The sequence below is a fragment of the Psammomys obesus genome, unplaced genomic scaffold (assembly GCF_907164565.1).
Source record: "Psammomys obesus unplaced genomic scaffold, mPsaObe1.curated_primary_1811, whole genome shotgun sequence".
Classification (NCBI taxonomy): domain Eukaryota; kingdom Metazoa; phylum Chordata; class Mammalia; order Rodentia; family Muridae; genus Psammomys; species Psammomys obesus.
The window spans coordinates 7,764,939-7,790,154 of record NW_026596149.1 but is presented as its reverse complement, the minus strand read 5'-3'; the positions used below and the strand labels follow the sequence as shown (position 1 = coordinate 7,790,154).

The window sequence follows — 25,216 nt, the reverse complement described above, 5'->3', positions numbered from 1 at the left end:
ACACACACACACACACACACACACACACACACACACACACACACACACACACACTGGTGCTAGAAAGACCCCAATGCATTACCAAACACACCTGTAGCAATGGCAGGAACAGTTCCATTAGAAACATCCACTGCAAACCACTCCAGAAGGAATCCCTTCCCTGAGATGGTAGAGTCAGAAGAAAAGTGGAATGTCAGTGAGTTCCTACTGGAGCTAAAGGATTCCAGCTGGGTACCACAGTAAGTGCCAAGCAGGCGGGAATGAGTGTCAAACCCATCATAAATCTGCAGATAAGAAAGCACAATAAAGCACTGTCACTAGGCAAGTACATATACTTTCTTCACTAAAAAAGAATTCTAAAGGATGGTTTGTATTTTTAAGATCTTATCAAAGTACAAACACTATCAAGAAAATACTTTATTTTCTTTAAAACAGAAATTCACATTAAATATTGTATAAATAATTTAAGGTGTTCCATATAGCTTTGTTGCAGAATTATCCTAAATAACATGCTTGTGGGCTATAGCTTATTCAGCAGCTTATAGTCAAACCTGTGGGTGGGAAAGTACAATCTATTGTAAAGAGATTCAAACTCCAGGAGAAAAAAAGAGTTAATAACAAGGGAAGAACCACAGCTGACCGGGCTCTGTACATTCAAAATACTTAGTGAATCTCTCCCATCTGCCTTACATATTTAGAGACATATTTTATGATAGTTTTCAAGCAATTATAAACAATTTCATTGTAATTATCATAATATTCTCTATTAAGCTTATTTCTTTCAAATTATGTTACAATTACTTCCACACCTATTGGGAACCATGTCATCAGTCATTGGTTTCCACTGAGATTTCAAGAAGAGTGATTTGACCGTGGCCTTCAGAAATATGATAGCATTTTCAGGAATTCACAGAGTAGCCAATGTATGGATGGCAAAGGCCACCATGATGTCTCCATTTGTATTTTTTATTTATATATCATCCTTTCAGGTTTTAAGGCTCAAATATTAGAACAAACACATGACTTTCTCTCTTGGCAAGCATGTTGAACTGGAGTCTATACTATGACCCTCTTCCTCTCTCTCTGTCCAACCCAACACTGCGGCTTCCATCTAGAGTAATGGCATCTCTTAATAAAAGCCTACCTTGCCTCAAGAAAAACAGCAAAGAAAGACAAGTGAATAAAAGAGGAAATAGGATAACAAGATAGAAGATTGAATAAACACAAAAGCAGGGCATCTAGGCATGCTTAGACTAAGTCAGTAAGGAAATTATAATAATGCTTAAAACTCATTTGATGTGGAATAAAGAATAATGACTATAATAAAAGAATTACTTTTGTAGAGATGAGGCAACAGTTATGATGTGGTAGGACCATTACATATGTTCTCTATTTATTTGAATAGGTATAAATTTGGACTTATTTTTGCCAATAGTGGACATCAAAATGTATAAACATCCCCCTCACAAAAGAAAGTCACCTGTAATTTGTCGTAATAGCAGTTTGATGTCAATTCTATGTCCATCTCCAAGATTCTGCCGTGGATAATTTGAGAGGCGTTCACGTTGACTATCCATCTGTAATTGGAGTGGTGGGGGTAATGTCCAGGCCACAAGGGAGATGCAATTTTCCCATGAGTTCCAACAATATTATCATTGCCAAATACTGGGAGGGAAAACAGAATTATAAATCAGACCTATTTAGAATTGTTCTTTAATTAAATGAAACAAGAACAAAAACAAAGGGCAAGACTGTTAGAAAGGATGAGCTTTTAATTGACTGGGATTTCTTTTCCGACCACTGAAAGAAATACTGCTTCCCTTTTGGGTTTCTAGGCTATTAGCTCCCGGAGAAGGATGGCTCTTGAATGGAATTCTGTCTCCTTAGAAGGCTGCAGGGTATGAAAACAGGGACAACTCCCCATGTGGAAAGCATTTCCCAGACACCAGGGGACTGGAGGATTAGGGGGGGCATATCACATCTTATTCTTAATTTTGCTTTGTTTTATGAAACAGAAGATTTTAAAAAAATTCTACATGAGAATCAACACATAGAATTGCCAATCATGGAAAAACCTGTTAAAGAATAAACTAATTAATATGTTATCTATATTAGAATAACCCAACTTTTATCTGAATGCTTAAGCCAAGCTTGAGATAATTCTAAAGGTCTAAATTTGAAGAATGTATTTGAAAGACCAAATAAAACATGTTTGATAGAACTTTATCTGCCTAAACTATATTAAAAGGCTCATTTGCACAGTATCATAAACATTAACAGCAGGTGAAAATTGGAGCCTAAAAAAACACTCAAAGTGAGTACACTTCCCTGTGCTGTGAGTTAGCCACCCATAAATAATTCTTTTTTTTTTATGGTACATTTTTTTCAATCTTGGAAAAGAAGGCAGAATGTAGGATTATTCTTAATACATTACTGAAACTTTTATCATCATTTCTTGTTTGTAGGACACATTCTGGGAGCCATTATAAAAACAAACCATCTTACTATTATTGAACCTGGCCTGGAAGCCCATGCCACTGCCTGAGCCATCAGAGACAAATCTGATCCACAGACTATGTCCCTTGATAGAAGAATAATTGGAAGGGAGGGAGTTTCCACAGTATCGTCCCAGTAAGTGGCCCGTGGCATTTCCTTCTCGGATTTCCACAAAATCCTTGTAACAGTTTATCGAATTCTCCAACTGGAAGGATCTAGTTTGGAAACAAACAAACAAACAACAAACAGTTACAAGGCAAATTGATAGAATAAATATGAGAGTATCCTGATTCTAGCTCCAGGGAATCCAAACCCCTTGTCTCGTCCCCATGGGCCAAAGCAGCTCAAGACTGAAAATGTTGCTACAATAATTGTACATCCTGTAGCCCATGCAGCTCAGTCTCCAAGTGGGTTCCCTAGTAAGGGCAGCAGGAGCTGTCTCTGACATAAACTTAGTGGCTGGCTCTTTGATCACCTCTCCCCATGTGTGTGGGGGGAGGGGAACAAAGGAATTCAGTACAGACAGTCCTGATGAGACCTGATAGATTAGGGTCAGATGGAAGGGGAGAAGGACCTCCCTCATCAGTGGACTGGGGAAGGAGTTACAGCTGGGATATAAAGTCAATAAGTTGTAATAAAAAATTTAAAAAAGAAAAAGAAACTCAATTTCTTGCTTTATATGCTGAAATTAATTTAACATTTTTCATGTATGTGCTCAAATATATGAAATATAAACTCCTACAACAGAACAGACTTGGAACTTTGAGACAAGCAAAAGCAAAACAGTACTACCTATAGGATAAACAGTACAATTCAGGCTCAATTTTATTATACTTAATGTTATCCCCAATGTGAAATAGGTCACACTTGTTTCATTTTGCTTCTGAGAAAAGAGAGGTGAACCTTCTCTTATCTCAGAAGGTGAATCCATGGACTTGCCCTGAAAGCATTCTACTGAAGTGTGACCAAGCAACCCGACATCACATCAAAGCTCTTTTGAATAAAGAATAAGGACCCCATATGCTTTGTCTGGGCATTTTCCCCCTTTTCCTTACAGGTTTTGTTGTTGTTGTTGTTTGTTTATATATTATAGTTTCTAATTTTGTTATTATGGGTTTTCTGTGTGTGTGAATGTGTGTATCCCAGATTCTGTGACTCTTTTCCGTTGGCTTTTTGTTGTTGTTTTGTTTTGTTCTATTCTGGTTTGTTTGTTTTTATTTTATATCATTTCATTTTATAATAATTATTATTTTAGGTAACTATATTCTAATGAGAGAAAAAGGTTTTGGATTTGGGTGGGTGGGAAAGTGGGGATGACCTGGAAGAAGCTAGGGGAGGGGAAACCATAATCAGAATACATTGTATGAAAAATATTTTTTCAGTAAAAACAGATAATTATGTAATTTGTGGGGGAGGATAATCTAGCTCCAAATGGCAACTGAATCAGGATGTGAAATAAAACTCACGTGATCTGAATGCTCATAAAAATTCTGACCAATGATCTGGAAGATGGTACAGTCAAGGTCTTTCCTAACTATCAAACTGTCTTCCAGATATGAATAGCAGGAAAAGCTCCCCATGAGATATTACAGTGGAGATACTTATAAAAGTCAAACCAAACTTCTTATGAAAGCTTTACTCTTGGAAGTCTTTGTTTTAGACTGGTCTATTTTATAACCTAATCTACCCTTTGGCTAAGATCTGTCAGTAAAAATATAATGTGTAACAAAAATAATACACTTTCTGTTTCTCATTATCTCATTTCTACTCTGCTACCAGAACCAATCATTTCCTCAAATCCCTCTGCTGGCATGAAGTACAATTGCTGTTCTTTCCTTTAATATCTGTTTTACAGAATAAAGAGGTTTTATTTCTCCCCTCTTTTTCATTACAAATTCAACCATAATTTATCCATTTTCTTCTCCCTGCTCAGCATCACCACAGCATCCATAATCTAAACCTTATGTTTTAGAACTTGATGTGGTTCATATGCTTCTCACACACCCCAGGGAAGAATTCTAGTGCACATCTGGACGTGTTTAGATCAGGGCAGAAATAACTCAAAGCCCTTGCCAGGAAGGCTTTCTCATTATCATAAACACACAGCATAAGCAATTTGCATTCCACAAAAGCCTCTTCAACAGTAAAATTCAAGCACGTAACACAAATGGGTCAAAGAAATGCCATACAGGTGAGCAAGGGAACAACCGAGTCTCCAAGAATGTTCTATTCTGTAATTAGGACTTAATGTCTGTCAGCTGGTAGAAAGGATGGCACTACTTCTGTCCTTGTCTGCTTTCTGCTAACTTGAGAAGGAAAGAGTTTATTTGGTTTATAGGTTACAGTCCCTCATGGAACTGCCTGCGCAGGGGCTCTCCATAGGAACCTGGAAGCAAGAACTGAAGCCATGTCCAGGAAGGAACACGGCTTACAGACTTACGCCCAGGCTTACATTCAGCTGCCTTTCTTTTAGAGTTCAGGCCACACTGGGATGGGCCTGCCCACATTAATTAGCACTCAAGACAATGCCCTATAGACATGCCTACAGGCTAACTGTCCCTTGAAGTTCCCTCTTCCCAGGTGTGTCAAGTTGACAACCAAGATAAGCACCTATGCTCTAGTCTAGTGTGGGCCATGAGAGCTTGTCCCTGAAGCACTACAGAAAATTCTGTGACATTTCAAAGAATGAAAGGAACAGCCTTCACTGAACACTGCTGTATCATGGCCTTGGGTTACGCATTTTAGAAATTAGTATTTTTAATCATGTGTATTGTTGTCCCTCTAAGAATGAAATGCTTCTTTTGAGGTTTCCATTCAATAGCTTCTTGAAGTTGATTTATCAATAAATTTGTCAAGAGCATGTGTGTACTAAATATCGCCAGTACCTAACCTAGTTCCTGGCACCACTGAACATCAGAGGGGTGAACAACATAAATGCGGCAGAGGCAGGAGGAAAGAGACTGAAACAGAGGTTCATGTACTTGACAAGTTGTGAGGTGAAGCAAGCTATATGGAGGCCCTTGGACTTCATCACTGAGACAGGAGAGCACTTCTCTCATCACCACCTGGAAGGGAGGACATTCCATCCCCAGGAAAGGAGCACATTTCCTCTGTGTGCTCTGAGTACTGACAATTATTTGGCCAACAGAAACACACATCATGGAGAGATTATCATATGCCTATTTGTATAATTTCTTATTACATAAGAAATGTCATGATCTCAGTGAAAATAAAAAGACAACTGCCAACCTTTCCACATGGCAGTTTAAGCTTGCATTGCCTCTCGTGTATAGGAAGAGTCTCTTTGCTTAGCACGATGTCACTTGCGCCCTGAGGAGGCCTGACCTGACTGGTGGGTTAAAGAAAGCAACTTGAAATGTTTGAGCTGTCTCATTTGAAGTCACTTTGAACTTGTCTCATTTGAAATCAGCTGTCTCATTTTTAATCGGTTCTTGTTGGACAGATGGGAGTATCTATGAGGAAGAGCCAGCCAACAAAGCTCTTCTCTCAACATGGCACTTAATAGCCAGACATTGCCGTGTGTGCCTGTTATCCCTGCAAGGCAAGGTGAGGTATGACGGTCACAAGCTTTAGGTCATTGTGGCCTATACACCGAGAACACGTGAGGAACAACAGTGCCTGAGAGTGATTCCAATCCCAATACCATGCACATGGCACATGACTTTGAACTCAAAATGGTAACTTAAATGTTAATATATCTTAAGTAAATATTTGTTAATTATTTATCTATTTAGTTATTTAGTTATTTTGTTTTTAAAAAGCAAACAACAACAATAAAACCCCCACGGTCTCTTTATGTAGCCCTAGCTGTCCTGGAGCATGTTCTATAGACCAGGCCAGCCTCAGACTCAAAGTGACCCTCCTGCCTCTGCCTCTGAGCGCTGGGATTAAAAGTATGCACCATCACACCTGGTCGCCAGTGAATATTTCTTAGGTGCCCATTATTAATATGGCTGGCCGCTGGAACCTCTCTACTGAGGAATGGGATAATCCCATTCTACACACCACGTCCTCTTTACACTTACTTCTACTCTACTGAAATTTAGTTTAACCAAGGTCCAGCTGAAATGTGTAGCATCTCCCATTCACTCCAAATCTACAACCTATGTTGCAAAAATATTAAGATTCAATGAGAAGCTTGAAAGCAGTTTTACAAATCAACTTCTAATTTGAAAAACTAAAACAAAACAAAAGAAAACAAAACAAAAAAACATCCCAAGATCATTTCTCTAATAGGAAAGAAAAGATGGGTTGGAATAGAGTAAAGAAGGCCAAATAAAGGCAGGCTCTCTCTGTCTGTCTCTCTCTCTCTCTCTCCCTTTCTCCCCTCTTCCTTCTGTTGGAAGAAAGAATATTGTTGAGAGATTCTTAATACTTTATACAACTCAAGCTATGAATGAAACAAACAAACAAAACTGGTGAAAGTCTTCCTAAGGTCTGTGTGGTCTCTCTGGTAATGGCTTGAACATAGGCAGCTGGTCACCCATTCTGTCAGTAACATGGCTTTCTCTTTGCAGACTCACCCATGCTCAGATAACACACCCTCTAAAGGACTTACAGAAAGGATAGCTGCAGCTTGTTTTCAGGGGAGCTGACAATGTTCCAGACACATTCCACATTAGGTTGATATTCAGCTGGGTAGCTAGGGCTGTTGAAGATGCCATCAGCCATGTGGAGAGTTCCACCACAAGCTGGAAGGCAAAAAAAAAAAAAAAAGGAAGTTTCAGAGCAAAGGCTAAATGAAAGACACCACAAGATATAAGAGGAAGGGCGTTAGAGCCACTATCTGCAAAGAAGGACAAAGCACTTCCATTGCACATTAAGAAGAGATACGTGTCACATACAGCAACAGAGTGAGGATACTAAAAACCAACAACTCCATAGTATGGTGGACCAGATGGGACCCTTTTCTAAAGCCTTTCTCCATGTGAACTAGAACTTTAGGTAATAAAAGGTTCTTCTTTTTTAATGGCAAGGATAATCTTCAGTCCTGTCCTAGAAGATAAGATAGTTTTCCTTGGCTGCCATGGAAAGGCAACCCTCCAGCTTTTCCTTCTGAGGAGAGAGCTGAATCACACCATTCTTCACCTTTCTGCACTTTGGCTGTCACAGACCCTCCTGGCCAGAACTGCAGTGCTGGATGTCACTTCTTTCATTTCCTGCCCATGTGTCTCAGGGCACAGTGGGCCTGTCACTACCCCGCCACCCAGCTCAGGAGACCCAGCTCAGAAGAATAACCATGAGGCTGTGCATCATACGGGTTTCCATCAAACTGGCAGTCATGGAGCACCTTAGAAAATACATTGCTGTGACATTAGAGAACAGATCTCCAAGATGATAAGGTTTAGCTAAGAGACAGCCAGGTTTACAGCCAATACCCCTCACTTCTAGACCTCATGGTTGTCGGAATTTACACAGCATTAAATTATAAAGAAGGCACAGGAAAATTTTCAGGAAACTAGCTCCTAACTTTAAATGAAAAGAGTCCCAAATAACAAACCAAAGATTTCCATCACAGGCCTGCTAACCCCTTTAACACCTCCAACTTACCTGATACTGATGCAGAATAGGTGGCCTGAAAACCATCAAAATTGCCTACAGAATCAGAGACAAACCTCACTGTCAGGGCACTGCCAAATGATCTGATGGGTTGAGGCAGGGAAGTACCACAATAACGGCCTAAAGGATGAAAAGAATGACAAGGAGGTGAGTAATGGCATGGCAAGGCCCACACATATCTTTACCAGGCACATACAAGAAATCACAGTGAGAACCATTTACATCAGAGTTGTACTTGAAACAATGTCTGACCATTAAAGATGAACTCCAAATACAAGCAGAGCCAGGATGATTTATAAATCCGATTTAAAACAAAACAAACAAACAAACAAAAACCAACCAACCAAAACAAAACAAAAAAAAAAAAACAAGAAACAGTAGAGGACAGAGGAAAACCTGATGTGACTAGACTCCAAATGTAACTCAAGAAAAAATTTCCAACCTGGTAGGGACCAAACAATAATGCATTCAGAGCCTCAGCACGTTATCACAGGGAAGAGTAGAGCAGATGATAGATCGATCACGTTGCATGGATTCAATGCCTGGCTTGCCATTTAATAGCTATGTAACCTGAGACAAGGAACTTGGGTGCTTTATGACTCAGTTTCTCCATATGAAGATGGTAATATATTGGAAATACTTAAATCTATGTCATAAGGATATAAAGACTGTGTTGCCACTCATAAAGTGCTTAAAACAGTCCTCCACAGGAAGTAGCTGGGTAAGAGTGTGTGTTGTATAACATATCCTTGTCTTTGGTCCAAGGTGAATGGATAAATATCTCAGACAATACAATCATAGATGTGCCTGGAGCTCATTCTTTGCCCAGCATTCTCTCAGGCTCCATTCTGGGTACAGGAATAAGCAGTGAGGAAAACAGTCTCCTACGGCAGAGCTTGTCCTCTGCCATGAAGACACTTCCATGGCAGAGGCTCATGGAGAAAGCTTAATGCATCTGAGGTTATTTTGTCTGACCACTGAAATTGCTGCCCACAGCTTAACTTTATTGGGATGACTAGCACAAAAACTGGTGGACTTTTTTTGGGAGGAGGGGTATTGAGACAAGGTTCCTCTGCATGGCCTTGGCTGTCCTGGACTCACTTTGTAGACCCGTCTGGACTTAAACTCACAGAGATCCACCTACCTCTGTCTTCCTGAGTGCTGGAATTACAGGTGTGTGCCACTGAGCCTGGATAAACTAGTGGACTTTTAACTAAGTCAATTAATTAATTTTGAAATGTTTTTCTTCCACTGGAGACAAAATAAATATTTCCAGTGAAATATAAAAAATATTTTTAAATGTTGACCAGAAATTTCTGAAAGAATTCTGTCTAATGCTGAAATAGTTTTTGTTCCATTACTGCTTCAGATTGTAATTTAGAATCTGAAACTTGTATGTTAGAAACAAATTAAAATACACAAACTATATTTTTGAGCATAAATCAGTTGAGTTTCATGAGCTTCACCTTGATCTGCTTTCATACCCTCTGGTAATTCTTATGGCTTATGAAGCTCTCCATGCTTACTGGAAACAATGTAATCTTCAATGTCAAACACACACACACACAAAGACACACATACACACACAACATGCACCATATTATATGACAAGACTACATATAAGTAGTCTTGTCATATAATATGTAAGTAACTGAGTCTCTGGTACCTCGAACAGGTGCATCATGGTCCTTGCCATCCAAAATTTCTACAAAGTCCCGTGTGCAATTTATGTTGCTTTGAAGTTGAAAGTGCATGAAGGAGAGAGTAATATGATTGACTGTGAGAAAAAAAGAGAGAGAAAAGAGGATTGGTTATTTAATAAAATACTAGCAAGCAGAGCAGAGAGATTTTTGCCTCTGGTACTGTCAGATGAGGGGTTTCCAGCAGGGAAGCAAGGAATTTGGCAGCTTTGCACAGAGGTTGGGTGAATAAACAGAGCTAAGGGCTCAGCTTCATGCTAAAGAGCTTCCTTTGAATAGTAACAGAATCAATGCTTTTAAAAATGCCTGTAGAATCCAAAATGCCAGTAATGGTAAATCAAGACTCTTGGATAGATTCATCTCAGGAACTTTGGGAAATGTCTTGTTGGAAAATAAAATTTTGGGCTTGTTTTGTTTTGTCGGCCATTGTTGTGTTCCTCTCATAAGCATTTTCTTCCACGGATGGGTTTTCTGAGATTCTAATCCCTTACATGCACTGGTAGTGAGCAGGCTTTCTCCACTGGATATGTCTCCTAGCACACTCAAGCTTACTTAAGGGTCAGAAGCAGTGCCCTACAGCTTTCAAATCCTTCATCAACAAAGCTTTGAATCACAGCCCATGCCTGAGTTACGTTTTCTTTTTGTTGTCCTTTACAGTGTCCCTAATCTTCAGAATGGGATCTGTTCCTGCTGCTGGCCTTGACGTGAGATCTTTCATCTGGATGTTTTTACAGCTCTTTAGAAAATAATCAGTAGGCACAAAACTGCTGGGCTCAGTGCAGGGGGCTTCCTTATCTCTGCCCTGTTGGGGCTCCGCCCTCTCCATCCGAAAAGGCTAAGGATTACATCATCAGCTCCCACATCCCATGCATGGTCACAATACTATCCACTTGTGGAAGCATTGGACGGCGTTAAAGCCGGATCTTTCGCACATTCTTTTGTGCTGGGACCTGGTTGGGCTAAGTGACCGTCCTATTTCCATGAGGTCATTAACGAGAGAGCAGAGAAAGGAGCTTAATGGCTTCCCCACACTGGGTCTTAAATCACAACTTCTTTCTGGAAACCTTTAAAGAGGGCAGGGTTCAAATGAAACTGGACTCATTATGTGGCCTGGGTCACTGTTTGGAGCCATTCTGCTGTGTCTGTAAGGGCCGTCTCATTTTCACTGCACTTAAAACGTGAACAGACTATTACCATGTCAAATAATAGAACTAAAATTCCAAAAAGAAAAGAAAGCAAGCATTTCTTGAGGGATTGTAGGCCTGAGCTAGGAAGGACCAGGTCTTACAATTAGTTTCCCCTTTAGTGATCAATAGCTAGTGACATTGAATCCTCCAACTATAAGGTATTTTTCCAATCAATATCCTTATATTCATGCTCAGAAACATATGGCAAGAGCTCTTTCTCTATTAATTACTTTTTCATAACCCCAATATCACATGCCTTCCAGGACAACAAAGATACATACAAATACTGTCTAACAATTCTAGGGGGCCAACCCAGGGTTTTGTGCATTGTAGGCAGGTAAGTGTTCTATCCTTTCTCTTTGTTTCTTTGCTTGTTTGTTTTTGAATCAAGGATCTCACTGATCCCAGAGTAGCCTCCAACTGGATTTGAATAGAGGATGTCCTTGAACTTCTGACTTTCCCACCTCCCAGCATGTTGCACCATTCTTCATTCATGTAGTGCTGTGGATCAAACCCAGGGCTTCTGTGGTGATAGGCAGGTACTCAGTTCACTGAGCGACACCGTCAGTTGCCCCAGCCCTTGGCTTTTTTTCAGAGACAGGGTCTCTCTATGTGACTCAGGCTAGCTCTGAACTTACTGTTGAGCCCAGACTGGTCTCCAACTCCCAATCCTTCTGCCTTAGCCTCCAGAGTGCTAGGATTACCACCTCCAGCCTTAAATTTTCTTTTAAACTAATATCAGTTGGTTTAGAAATGTTTCTTACTAGCCTACAAAGTTACTGTTTCCATGCATTCCAGGAGCTTCCAAGAGAAGAGGCCAATCATGAGTTCCCACCACTGAAGGGGTGAGCACTCCACTCACAGCCTTGTCTCCCAGAGGTACCACTTCCACAGACTCCTCTCCTTTTTATTTTTTTTTTCTACTTACATGGAGGTTGAGCTTCGAGTATCCAGGTACAGTTTTGATTGTGTGGATATCTTTCAGGGAACAATGGAGAGGAGATCGTATCAGAAGAGTCAGTGATGATGTGGCCTCCACACTCTGGGAAGCACAAACATTCATGTCACATAAACTTTCAGTTTCTACCAACTGCATCAAACAATTACTAGATGAGTGAAAATACAAATATATTCTTCTAATTTACACAGATCATACAGAGGATGCTCTCTGCAGAGGAAGTGTCACAAAAACCATCACATAATGAGAAAATGCTTTATATTTACATTACTTTTCAATTACAGGAAGTGCAGACATGGCATAGAAAAACACAATAAGGATGTGAATTGGCTGAACTGTCTAACCAATACCCTGGCTTTGATTCACTTACTCTGTTCACTCATAAATTATAAACGGTGTAAATTGTGTATAAACTAACTTTCTTTTCTCTAGAAAGCACTTCATTTTTAAAAGGTGATTGCAAGTTAACCAGAGGAGCATCTCTGGAAACTAAGGAGAGCAGAGCATGTTGCATCATTGAGTCCCAGTCTCCAGAGGAGGCAGGACTGAACCATGGTGCGAAGAGCAGTGGAAGGAGTAGGCAACCTGAGCAAAGACAGGGTGAGGAGAAAGGCCATATCTACACAGTCTTGACTGATGCATGAGAGACATAAGTAGTACTGAGAGCAGCACTGCAAAAGGGTCAGGACAGGTTTCAGAGGGTGGTTAACAGTTGGAGGGGCTTGGCTTTTATCTTCTAAGCCACAATGAAAAATGAGAGCCATGAGGAGCCTCAAAGTCATCAGTGTCTCCTACAAGTTATTTGGGAGGAAAATGGAGCAAGCATGGCTGAGTCTGAGGAAGCTGTTACAAAAGTTCAGACAGGAACAAGAGCAACAATTCAAGGGATATTAAATATATATAAAAAAGCAGTAAGTACTGGTTTTTTTTCTTTGAAATCACTGATAATGATAGACAAACACCAGTGTCTTGCTCCACAGTCTCCTGTGTACCTTTGGGAGACTGAGAGAAATTGTCTCTATCTATTTACTAATATGATACCTGCAAGTCAACTAATATGGATGCCAACTGGGATTTGATGAATAAGCAGGCAAATCTTTTTCTGAGGCAAGGCCAGTCAAGCCTTGCCATCAAGCCTGCTGACATGAATTCAATCCCTGAGATGCAAATGGTAAAGGAGAGTACTGAGACCCATAAGTTGTCCTCTGCCCATTAGTGTGCACCATGACACACACAAATAAGTACATGATCATTTTTTTTAATTAAAAAATATGTTGAACTCAATGATTTGAGTCAGCCAGATAAAAATCATGGCCCTATCCAAACCAATTAAGAGTCCCTCCAATCTCTAGGTTCCTTTGCAGTTTGACAATTTAATAAAGATTAATTTCTGAGAAGAATATGGTGAAGGGCAAAGGGTGAAAAGACTTGGGAGAATCAAATTGAGATGTGGTGATTTAAGCACAAAATCAAATTAAGAAAAAACAAACTGGGATTCAGCAAAAAGGTGAAAAAAAAAAAAAGACTCCATGGTGATGGAATCTGACTCTACAGTGCAAACAAGTCTCAGAGTTGTGTGCCTCCCTGGATAGGTGCTAGGTAAATTAATTTGGCTAGTTCCTTTTTATGTATCACTGGCATTATATCAATAAACATTATTCTAAAACCACCACACTTAAGAGATATACAGATTCTAAGACATCATCATCATTTAAGATAGATGAGTAAAATATATGAACAGGTAGAATACCTTTAAGTTTCCCTATCTGAACATTTGTATATTAAGTTGGAAACTGTGAACGGTTTCTGAAGCCTAGTGTTGTTTTATCCCTAAGAAGGGGTTGGGTGACCCACAGAATACTTGCCTTGCCTGAACTGAGCCAGGAAGCCCCTGCTCTGTCTGGAAGATCCAGACTGGAACCTCACAAAGAGGCTGTTTTCTGTAGAGATGATGGAGTTAGGTGGGTGCTGTCTTCCACATACTCTGGCGACACGGGTGTTTGCAGAACTTGAGCCATCATACGTCTACAAAAATGGAAAATGGAAAACAGGCTCAATACTGCATATTTACCATGAGCAAGAAAAAGGGCGGAATTCTTCTAATAATGTGAGTGCGATGACCCTGGTTTAAGAAATTAAACTAGAAATTCAAAGACATCTGACCACTCTTGCCAGCAGGGTGGAGTTTATAGCCCATGTACCCAATTCTCTACATCTCTCTGTGAAGCTCCAGCTCCCTCATCTGTTTGGTGAGGAAGTAACACAAGTCTTTAAGCACTTCTATGTGTAAGCCAGGGATAAATGAGTCCCTTATCTTTGCATGGCAATACTTGCTTCCTAAGAGGAAACAAGTAACATTGAGTCAGAAAACTAGATTTTGGGGTCTAGAATTCAAACTCTTATTTTGTTCAATATCAGCTGAACAGGGTAGCTAGATTGATATAACATGTAGGTATCTAAATTAAATATTTGCCAGCTATATTTTGTTAAAATGACTAGGGAAATTACAGAATATTCAGTGATCTAAAGTAAGGAAGATATTCACAAGTAAGCTGGAGTCTAGTGATAACTATAATCAGTCTTCTATCACGTAAGCAGGATTGGGAGAGTATCCTGAGTTGATTTGTGCAAGCACATGAATAAGATGGCAATAGGGTTTAAATTATCAGAGAAAGGGACCAGGCTTTTATAGAGACAAATACAAACTGAACATGGCTGTAGAACAGTACTTCTTTCTCCCTACCCCTTTTATTATTAAATATTTACTTTAAATCTAAACTTTCCATAAATAAAACTTAAAAATGATATTAATTCAACAAAAATTGACTGAAAATTAAATTATGTTTTTCTAACCAATTGAAAATATGATTTTCAGTACTATCATTTCAACCAGTCCCTTACTCTCTGCTCGGCCATAAATAGGACATTTGTGTTGCACCTTCTCCTACAAGCTCAGAGACTGTCCAGAAGGGGCGGGAGCGGGGAGACGGTGCAGACGGCAGAGTCAGAGGATGGGGAGGAGCACTGTAAAGCAGTGTCTTCTGGACATGAGTGGGTCTTGGTGCCCATGAACTCACGCGGTTGTGTTTGCCAGTGTGAGACCTGCGCAGACCTAGTGAGTCAATATCCCAGCACGGATAAGGGAGGCCCTTGTTCATGCTCCAGTGTATAACGCTACACCTGTGTGTGTGGGGGCAGCACAATACTCAGCAGGTTATTGTCAGGAGAGAAAAAAAAGCTGCAAGAAAACAGCTCCCAGAGCAGAGCTAGCAAATTACATCACCACTGGATATATGTACAATATATTCATATGACATAATTCTCAAGTCTGCTGCCAAGACTAGGCTTAGAAATTGATTTTTTTCATCTGCTCCTTAAGTAGAAAATTCCAGAGCAGTGTACACACAAGACTAAACTCTCAACTTACTCTTTTCTTCTAGGTGACACTAATGAAGTACGATTTTTGAAGCTGAGTCTACAAAAGGAAAAAAGAGCAACCATGCTCATGGATTCCAACTAGCTCAGCTCTCCAGAAGCTGAGGCAGGTCGAGCTAAGTGGTAAACATTTCCACAGGAAAGGACTGGGGATGCCATAAAATCACGAGATTTTAGGCACACATTTAATAAGCCACATATTAACTATCGGAGGTATAAATGTCTAGCATATGTCAGTTTATAAAGTTTCTAAGAATAGAAGGCTTAGCATAGATAAAAACCTCATGAGGTGGATTATTAGGAACAAAGTAGACCCAAGAGTAAGAAGCTTCTCACAGGGAGAGAGGCCAAGCATGGCTGCCGTGAGGTCCCTGTGGCTGCAAGTTTTCTGTATTCTGTGCCCAGAGTGAATGGTAGGGGTGCAGTCACAGGGCGAAGGCAACTCCATACACTCAGCTCTCGGGTGCCCTTCTCTGGCCCTGTGAGAGAAGGGAGAAGGATCGGGGATAAGGGCTCTGGGCTTCTCCCACAGCCCAGAGTATGTTGGAGACAGACTTCTTGTGAAGTGTCAGCCCTTTCCACACAACGAGCCCTAGCCAGAAGCGGGGACTGAGCTAACGGATTAGGAATTTTCATGTTTGACATTTCAATATCATGAAATTTGAGTAAATATCAACCATTGCCAGGTTAATACATATATCAAGTGGCATTAGGAAAAAAAAATCATTCAAGTGAGAGCCTGACATCCCTTCCTGATGACATTTACAGTTCTCGGAGGAAGGCCTCTATGTTCAGAGTCTTGCAAGAATGGCAATCCAAAAAAATGTCACGCGAATCTTTTACTTTACCAAACATAATGTGCTAGTGTAAATATTCACGATTAATGAACTATATGAGCTATGGAAATGTTGATAGCAGAATTTCTTTTAGGGGAAATATAACTTCACTTAGCAACACATCTTTGTAAGCGTCATTGTGGAACCACAGTAATGGAGGTAATGTGTTCTGTCTTGGGGGACAAGTCGCTCCCCTTCCTGTGCTTCCTAATCATTGCTGTTCCACCTATTTTATGAAATGGTGATGTTAGTATTTATCACAGAGAGAACTAAATGAGTAAAAAGAATTAAGAGATTTCTCATGTGTAACAGATAGCTGTTAAATAGCGTGAGTCTTTATGACAAAATGCTTTACATCTCTCCTCTATCTCCCAACCCAGTGCACCAGTATGCTGTCAATTTTCTCTGATGTATCTTTTGATTCTGTCTCTTCTCCTCATGCCTGGAGGCCTCCTCTGGGTGCCTTAGTATTTGGATTTTTTCTTGATCACTTTTTTCTGTCTTGACTTTGAGTCATCTTTCAATTCAGTCTCCACACAACTGCCTTTGTGCCATGTGCTGTCTCTAAAGTGTAAAGCCAAATACAAAGGGAAAGATGAACAGCCCTACAGGTTTGTAGACTACATCAGACAGAGAGAAGCAGTCACTGGTGGCTACACTTCCGATCCAAAGAGCACGTGACTGATACGGATGCCAGTGCTGCGGCCTGGAGTACTTGCTCTCCTCTGATCAGAATCCTGGGGTGAATAAGCGGCTCATGACCACCTGATGGAAATATCAGCCAGCACTTATGGCCCAAAGCCTGTGACTGCAGGGCAAAATGAATTTCAATTTCGGCAGCAACACATATTTTGCTTTCTAAATCTCCTAGGTTGAGCTTTCCACGAAGAGAAACTGGGAATGTTTTAAGTGTGTGGCTTTATTTCCATTTGTGGCACTATACTTTTTGTTTCCTTACTTGCAAATCTCCTAGGAAATAGCAAAATAATTGTAGCAAGACCAAATGTGTTTGGTGGGGGCTGGTGAAATGGTTCAGCAGGTAAAGATACCTGCAGACAAGCCTGATAGCCTGTGTTTGAATCCTGAGATCCACTCACATGATGGAGGGAGAGAAGTGGCTCTAACAAATTGTCTTCTGACCTCCATATGCAAACACATGTACACAAAATTAATACGTAAAAATGTATTTTAAAATGTTGATTTTGCAAGGATGATACATTAAAGACTGAAAATAAAACATAAATCTTAAAATGTAAGTTAGTTCTTCTTAGGGCCTCATTTTATAGCTTAGAAACTTTAAAGACTTAGAAAATATAAGTGACTTAGAATCAAATAGTCACTGATAGCACAGATGTCTTCCTGGCATCTTACTGGTTGTCATTAGTACCAAGGGGAAAGGTAAGATTAAATTTCTTTAATTTAGCTCAGATATTAAAAAAGCATAATTCTGTAAAGCTCCATGAGATCCCCATGACCTTTCAGAAAGATAATCATTGGAGTTTCCTGATTCTATAAGACTGCAATGAATCATCATGATTGGGGGCTATGATGGCTGATCTTGGTTGTCAATTTTACTTCACTGGAATTAACTAAAACCCAAACAGCTGGGCACAGCTGTGAGGGGGTTTTCTTGGTTGGATCACTTGAGGTTCGAGGACTCTCTCATAATCAGGTCCTTCCTCTGGTAGAAGCTCACACAAAAGAACAAGGAAGAAGGAAGCTTTTGCTTTTTCATCTGCTTGTCCTCTTTCTCACTGGCAAAGCCATCTACTTTGTTCCTTTTAGAGAATCCTGACTAATAAGACACATTTTAGAAAGCCGTGTGTTGGGCTTTCGTGGATTTCAGAGGGTTTGCCGTCTTTCATGCATTCCATTCCACTGAACAGGCACAGCATTCTCAGTGTGGCTAATTCACAGGTGTTTAACAAACAGCCCAGCGTGTAGGCTAATAAATAAACCTAAAATTTCTGTCCCTGACTGCTAAACCTGGTTGTGCTCTTGGACCTCTGTGTACTAGTAACTGTCTGTTTCCCCTGTCAGGCTTAATTGCAGGTCTCTGGCCTGGCACACCCTCGCCTCTCATTTGGCCCCCTGGTGTTTACTCTTCACTAAATTTTAACTCTGTCTGACAACTCATGTCTTTGCTTCAAGTGCTTTAAATCTTAACAAGCTGAAAGAAACATAGGTAAGGGTAATACACTTAGGAGGTAATAGAACTAATTCATATCTGTCAGGTTGTCAGGAAACTCCAATTTCCCCAAACTCCAAAAGGTACTACAGATATCCAGAAATGAGCTCCCCCCTGGAATATTAGCAGATTTCTGGAAGTTAAATACCAGTGTTCTTCAGGAACTTGTGAATCTGATTCCTCTTTTCCCAAAGAAGTCATTTCCCAGCAAAAGCAACGAATGGATATCAGGCTAATGTATCTCTCTGTCACTTCTCAGCATGATAAAGCTTCACACTAGTCTGCAGGCCCCTTAGTACTCACACGTACTTGTCAGACATTTCAATCCTTCTATGCCAGTGTCCAGTCCCCTTATAACGTGGCTATTCACACTATTCTAGGCCTATTCTCACTATGCCTTCACAGATAGCCCTGGCCATATCCAGTCTGCTGGCCCTGTTCAATCTACTTTCTCTCCCTGCTCTGGACTCTTCCAGATGCCTTGGGATATTTTCTTTCTCTCTCCCTCTGATGCACAATAAAAGCTCCCCATACTGTGGAATGGTCATGTCATTAGTTTACACAAAGTCCACCTTGAGAACAGAGAACTCATGAACCACTTTCACGTTATATCTAGTGGCATAGCTGTTAATGGAATTCCCAGCTTTGAATTTGTCTCCAAGATAGAGGAAGTATTAAATGACAAAGAGGGGAGTCTCTTGGGGCAATGTCCACTCTGTTAGAGTCATAAATGTAATCAGTGAAGGATGTGGAAACATGATTCCTTGCAGTGGCTTTTCTTGAGGGGAGAGAGGAAGGAAGAATGGGCTTCCTCATCAGTGATATTTCCCAGTACATCGTTCTGAAATGGAAAACCAAGCTAAATCTCAGGTCAGGACTCCTGCTCCTGTGTTGTTATTCTATGCTATCCCATTCAGTCTTCACATTTTCAGAAGACTATGAAATATAAAAACGTGCACTGTCTGCAAGCAGTGATTTCAAGATCCCCCAAGCAGGAAGCGTTTAAAGAGACTCTGAGCCAACATGGTCCACAAACTGCGAGCTGTGGCTTCAGTTCAACTCCCTCCTTTTTCTTTGGCATAGCTGCTGGAGATTCATTTGGCATGGACATGGAAATGACTAAGCAGGGTATCACAGCAAGTCACAAAACAAACATGTTAAGGACTGACTGCTCAAGAGCTCAGTGTAAACTAAAGTGTCTGATAGGATAAAGAAGGAAGAGGAGAAGGGATATAAAAGGAAAGGGGAGAAAGAATAGGGAGGGCAGAAGGAGGAAGGGAGAGGGAGAAGAGGTGTCTGTCCTGGATTCATTTGTAAAACAGTGAATATTTAAAGAAGGCTGTTTCCCTCTCTCTCTGAAGCTCCAGCTTTCTGTTGTTATTCTTCCTTTCCTTTGGCTCATTTTGGGAAATGGCTGTTTTAAAAACAAACATATCATGGGCTGCATCGCAAAATAATAATAATACAAATTATGGGTGTAATAGGTGTCTGTCCTGTTGCACCTTGGATGTTGTAAGCAGATAATGTGAACAGGCTCTGCTGCCTTGGAGTGAGGCTGGGAGATCTGGGTTGATTCAGTTTATATTAGATACTTGGCTTCCCTTCACTTAGATAGGCAGCAAAAGCTTAAGGAAATAAACAAACAAAACCTGAACCATTTAGGGCTTGCTTGCCTCCTCTGGCTCCAGCTCTGTTTGCCTGACTGTATACTCCCTGCAAAGAAGAGGCAGGATGGGCCTGGGCTCTGCTAGCTTTTTATCTGTGCTGATTCTCACAAGGCAGACATTCCATTGCGCTGAGCAAAGAGGCTGCTGGAGATGGAGGTCAGCTTCCAGGGGCCTTGGGTGCCCCTCAGCTGCCCTCCCTTCTTCATGCCCCACCCCATCTCCATCCCTCTTCCTCCCTCTCACACTGAGCCCAACCATTTTCTCCCAGATCAATAAGAACTTGCAGACCCACAGCATCTAAGGCTCAGAAGAGAAATTCTAATGAAGCAATTAAACTGGCAGTTGGAGGTCACTTTAACACTTAGCCTTCAGGAAGGAAAACATAATGGAGCCACTTTCCCTTGCTGACCATACAAAGCCACTCTTAACCAGTTGGTCCTACTACTGCCTAACATGAAATGCTCATGAAATATCATTCCTTAAAGCCAGAGGAGAATTAACACCAGGCTGGAAAGCGAGTGAGCAGGGAAACACAGACATGCTGCCAAATTTGCTGAAACCCAATTCGTGTTTCTGTGTGGGACTCTCAATATTCTGATAGAAATTTTTAAAGAAAATGGTCTTCCTCCCTTTTTACTATAACAGAATGAAATTCTAGGAAATACACCTGTGCCATGTTTTGTGAATCTTCATGCAGCCCAAAATAATGAGGCCCCTATGTCAATAACAGTGTCAGGAGCAAGCTGATTGTAGCACAGCCCTGCGGTGTCCTCTGCAAAGCTTAAAATGCAACTAATTCCTGCAGGGGTACAGATGGCAAAGACCCATCCACTCATTTATTCACAGTGTGGCTATTAGGGGAAATCCATGCATCAGATCGCTGCCTTTGGGTACAGACCTCTGCGAGTTATATGAAAGAAGATGGACAGTGTTTCTTACTTTATTACTTTAGCTGATTGTGCATCACAGTGATAGAACACCTGACAGAAACCACTAAAGGAGGGAAGGTTTAATTTGGCTGACGTTTCCTCTGCATGCTGAAGTCTGCCTTTCCTTCCTCGTGCTCCAGGTTGGAGCTATCTGTGGGCTCACTCTACCTTCTAGATGAGCTTCCACCTGTATATACAGTAAGATAAGACAACTCCTCAAACCTCACAAATGAAGGTTCAAACTGGATGCTCTTCTCCAGTTTCCTAGGTTCCCAGACCCCTTAACAAGCTAAGATCCTCAGGTTATGCTGAGGAAGAGAGGGGGCGGGGGAGGACACATCCAACATCAATCGCCTAGCAGTGGCTGCACATAATGCACCTAACACTGAATGAATGAATGAATGAATGAATGAATGAATGAATGAACGAACAATCAGTCAATTCATAGCACCTAGACCTCCTTACTTCTAACCAAGGACATTTTCTACTCCGTATTTAAATTTAAAACATTTTCTTTTCTTTCAGTGATAATTCAGGACTAGGTTCATCAGAAATAAAGTCAATTTTTATATTTTATCAAAATATTTATTCTTACTTTAGGGAGTATGGTAAGGGTCTCCTTTGAGGACTGGACCTATATCAGTGTGTACTGCACCTTGACCAAGACTCTATTAGCATCTCTCTTTTTAAAGGAGATTTTTAAAGAGATAATACTAAATGATTTGTAATTATGTTCTGACTTTAGCATTCTGTCTTTGTTATCCTATGACTGCTGGTATTTCTACTATAATTGTCCTAATTACTACATCTTCTACAAAAACAGGATGACTTGTCTCATTTAAGCACAGTTTGCTGTGATATCAGTGATGCATGCACTCTTCACTAAAAATGCCCTGAACGCAACCGTTACTGAAAGCATCATTCGCTGCTGTTAGTTTCCCCTTGCTAATGGCTCTGGTTAAGCAATAGGACCAAGGGATTAACTTTGGAGTCTCTGAAATGAATGACTGGCTTTGTCTGAGCTTAAGCTACAGAGATGATTATGTGAGATATTGGCCATTGGAGTACATCTCACATCCAGTCCTCATCTGGTCATACAGATAAATGGCTGGAGTGTCAATGCTGGCCTTCACGAATCCCCGGAGAGCTGACTGGATTTGGAGCCAGGCTTCCAGCCTCACCAGAGCATTGCCCAGCCTGGTTCCAAACCTCTTCAGACCTCCTGTTCCAATAATTGAGTGTACTTGGAGACTGTGCCCAGCAGATCTCCATCCCAATTTACCTGTAACCCTTTCCATACCATGTCGTTGTGAAGGAAGTTTCGAAATTATGTAAGAAAAGATGACATAGCTTATATACAGTTTATGTCACCAAGAACATAAATGCATATACCAGGAAAAAATTAAGCCATGTGTTCTAATTTCTCACTATAAAAATATACAATTACAAGACCCACCAGGGTGACTAAGTTAGTTAATTCTGTGTCAGTGACAGAACACCTCAACAGAGACAACTGAAGGGCGGGAGGGCTTGACTCCACTGAAGGCTTCACAGCCACTTGAGTTCATTGTGATAGAAAAAGCAGGGGGTGGAGAGGCTTCACCTTCGGTGGCAAGAACATGTGAGCTGGGTAACTCAACCATAGACCAGAACGCGACGACGCTGAGAGTGTGGGTGAAGAAGTTCTGCACTTCCTACCCTGCTGTAACCTACAGTCTTCCGGCAACCACCCACACCAACCAGTGAGCGCTCCCATCCCTAGTACACTGTCATTTCTGCAGAGCAGGACACCTCTGTTCACACGCTCTAGGTATTCAGCTTCACTCTAGGTGTCTCTCGTTCTTCTCATAGCTTTTCTTTGCCCCTTGATTGGTGGCATGACTCCCTAAGATTTTACATGGTCTTCCTGAAAGTGACCATTTGTACTCCTGTGACTTTAAGAACTACCCAAGTAAAAATACATATACATGTATACATAAATACACACACACACACACACACACACACACACACACACACACACACACATATATCCCCCCAACTAAGACTCCCACCTTGAGCACTGAACTTAGACTCTAAACTCTATAGGCTAGCTGTTAGCATATAGGCAGCCTACCTCTAGGTCGCTTAGCAACCTCTGATGTCATCATTTGTAGTGGCCACTGGGGCCCCTGGGGATGAAAGGATCCCTGGCTCTCATTTCTCTCTCCTCTCTTGTTCTGTCTATCTTGGTTTCTCTCCTCCTCTCTGACTGTCTCCCTGGGGTGCCTCACCCATCCTGCTTTCTCTCTTCTATGCTCTCCCTCTGTCTCTGTCTCTGTCTGTCTGTCTGCCTCTCTGTCTTTCCCCATCTCTGTACAATAAATCTTTTCATACCAAATCAGTTGCATGGCATTTTTAAACAGTAGACATGTAAACAAATCAAACCCATCTTAGCTCTTTATTCAGATGATGGCATTGTCATGTCCCTGCTCTTTACACAGATAGTTACGGCACCTTCTGTCAGCCACCCGCCTTTCAGCATGTAGTTGGCCCACAGGCCTTTCTCTTTGTTATCATAAAAGGCCTTCAGTATGAATGGCCCCTTCTTTCCTTTCTCAAGACAACTGCCCACAATAAGGCTTAACCACTCAAGCATTTCCCACAGATCCTCAACAGTCTTTATTGAAACTCTTTCTCTTTCTGCCAACTTATTCTTTACACTGCTCATTGCAAAATACAGATCTGAGTAAGTTATCCTTCTATTATCTGGAAAATGTTCATGAACATTTTCCTACCTATAAGACAATTCTATGGGATTTTTTTCTTTCTTTCTTTTTAGCCAAGGCCCAGAAGAGCATTGGATTCAGATGGCTTCTGTTGGCTTTGGTCTCCATGCTTCTTAACACCTGTCTATACTCCAGGCACAAAGCTTGCCCATCCTGTTTTAAAGTCCATGTGCTATTTTCCCATCCATCCTTCTCTGGCAGCCTCTATAGCCCCTTGCCTCACTGCATGTTCTCTGTCACTTAAATGCCACCTCCAGTGTGAAAGCTTCCCTGGCTTCCAGGACCAAATGAGTCAAATAGCAGTGTGCTCAGCTCTGAGTACACCAAGTGCCAGGTGCAATTCCATTAGGAAGATTCATGAACTTCTGCAGCTCAGGAGTGTCAGGCCCAGTGTCAGAGATGAAGAGCCTCTTAGCTTGCTCCTCAGCCCAAGAGTCCTCCCAGCTTTCCATGCTGCCCCTTCTCCTGCTCGTTGAACATGCCCTGGCTGAAACCCCATGTTCCATCAATAACAGAAGCATGCTGAAGGCTACAGATAAAAAGCATCTCTTTGACAGCAAGCACGTCTTCCACATCTTCATAAATAACCCAACAACAAATCAAACTTTGGACAGAGTACAGGGAATCTTATGAAAGAAGGAGAAGATAGAAAGACCTGGAAAGGACAGGAGCGCCACAGGAGAGAAACAGAACCAAGAGATCTGGGCCCAGGGGTCTTTTCTGAGAATGATACTCCAACCAAGGAGATAACCTAGAACACCTGCACAGATGAAGCCCATGGAGGCTCAATGTCCTAGCGGGTTCCCTAATAATAGGAACAGAGACTGTCTCTGACAAGAGCTCAGTGGCTGGCTCTTTGATCATCTCCCCCTGAAGGGGGAACAGCCTTGCCAGGCCACAGAGGAAGACAAGCAGCCAGTCCTGATGAGACCTGATAGGCTAGGGTCAGATGGAAGGGGAGAAGGACCTTCCCTATCAGTGGACTTGGAGAAGGGCAGGGAGAAGAGGAGAAAAGAAGGGTGGGAATGGGAGGGAATGAAAGATGAGGGAAGGCGCTACATCTGGGATACAAAATGAATAAACTGTAATTAACATAAAAGAAAAAAATATTAAAGCGAGTTTAAAGAAAAATATTAAAACGGGTTTAAAGAAAAAAAAAAACGGTGGCGTTAAGCCCCTTATTAGCCTATTCCAATTCATGAGACAAAAGCTGAATGCTCTTCCCAAGCAGCACAGCTAGTAATGACCACCTCTGGGGTAGACCCAGGTTCATCTTATCAAAACGCTAAACTCTGGGCCAACACACTATGGCAACGCAGTGATGGTGCAGTTCACCTTTTATGTCATGACTCTAGAGTTTTCAGGGTACCTGCCTCTCTGCATGCTTCTGCCCACTGACCAGGTTGCTCCAGCTGTTTCATACTGATAACAGGTTCGGATGATCACATTTGTGTTTTGATGTACCTGCCAAG

General features: G+C 41.2%; 1 protein-coding gene across 2 annotated transcripts in view; it reads right to left on the bottom strand.

The window, feature by feature from the left end:
* The window catches only part of Cubn (cubilin), a 226,607-nt gene that overhangs the window by 84,718 nt on the left and 116,673 nt on the right, over nt 1–25,216 (bottom strand). For both annotated transcript variants that reach the window (XM_055593908.1, XM_055593909.1), the window contains 8 exons: nt 13,787–13,946; nt 11,892–12,005; nt 9,743–9,853; nt 8,068–8,196; nt 7,076–7,208; nt 2,506–2,711; nt 1,481–1,665; nt 92–284 (listed from right to left, as the gene is read on the bottom strand). In XM_055593908.1, the coding sequence (XP_055449883.1) occupies nt 92–284; nt 1,481–1,665; nt 2,506–2,711; nt 7,076–7,208; nt 8,068–8,196; nt 9,743–9,853; nt 11,892–12,005; nt 13,787–13,946 (1,231 nt within the window). The remainder of the gene's footprint in view (nt 1–91; nt 285–1,480; nt 1,666–2,505; nt 2,712–7,075; nt 7,209–8,067; nt 8,197–9,742; nt 9,854–11,891; nt 12,006–13,786; nt 13,947–25,216) is intronic.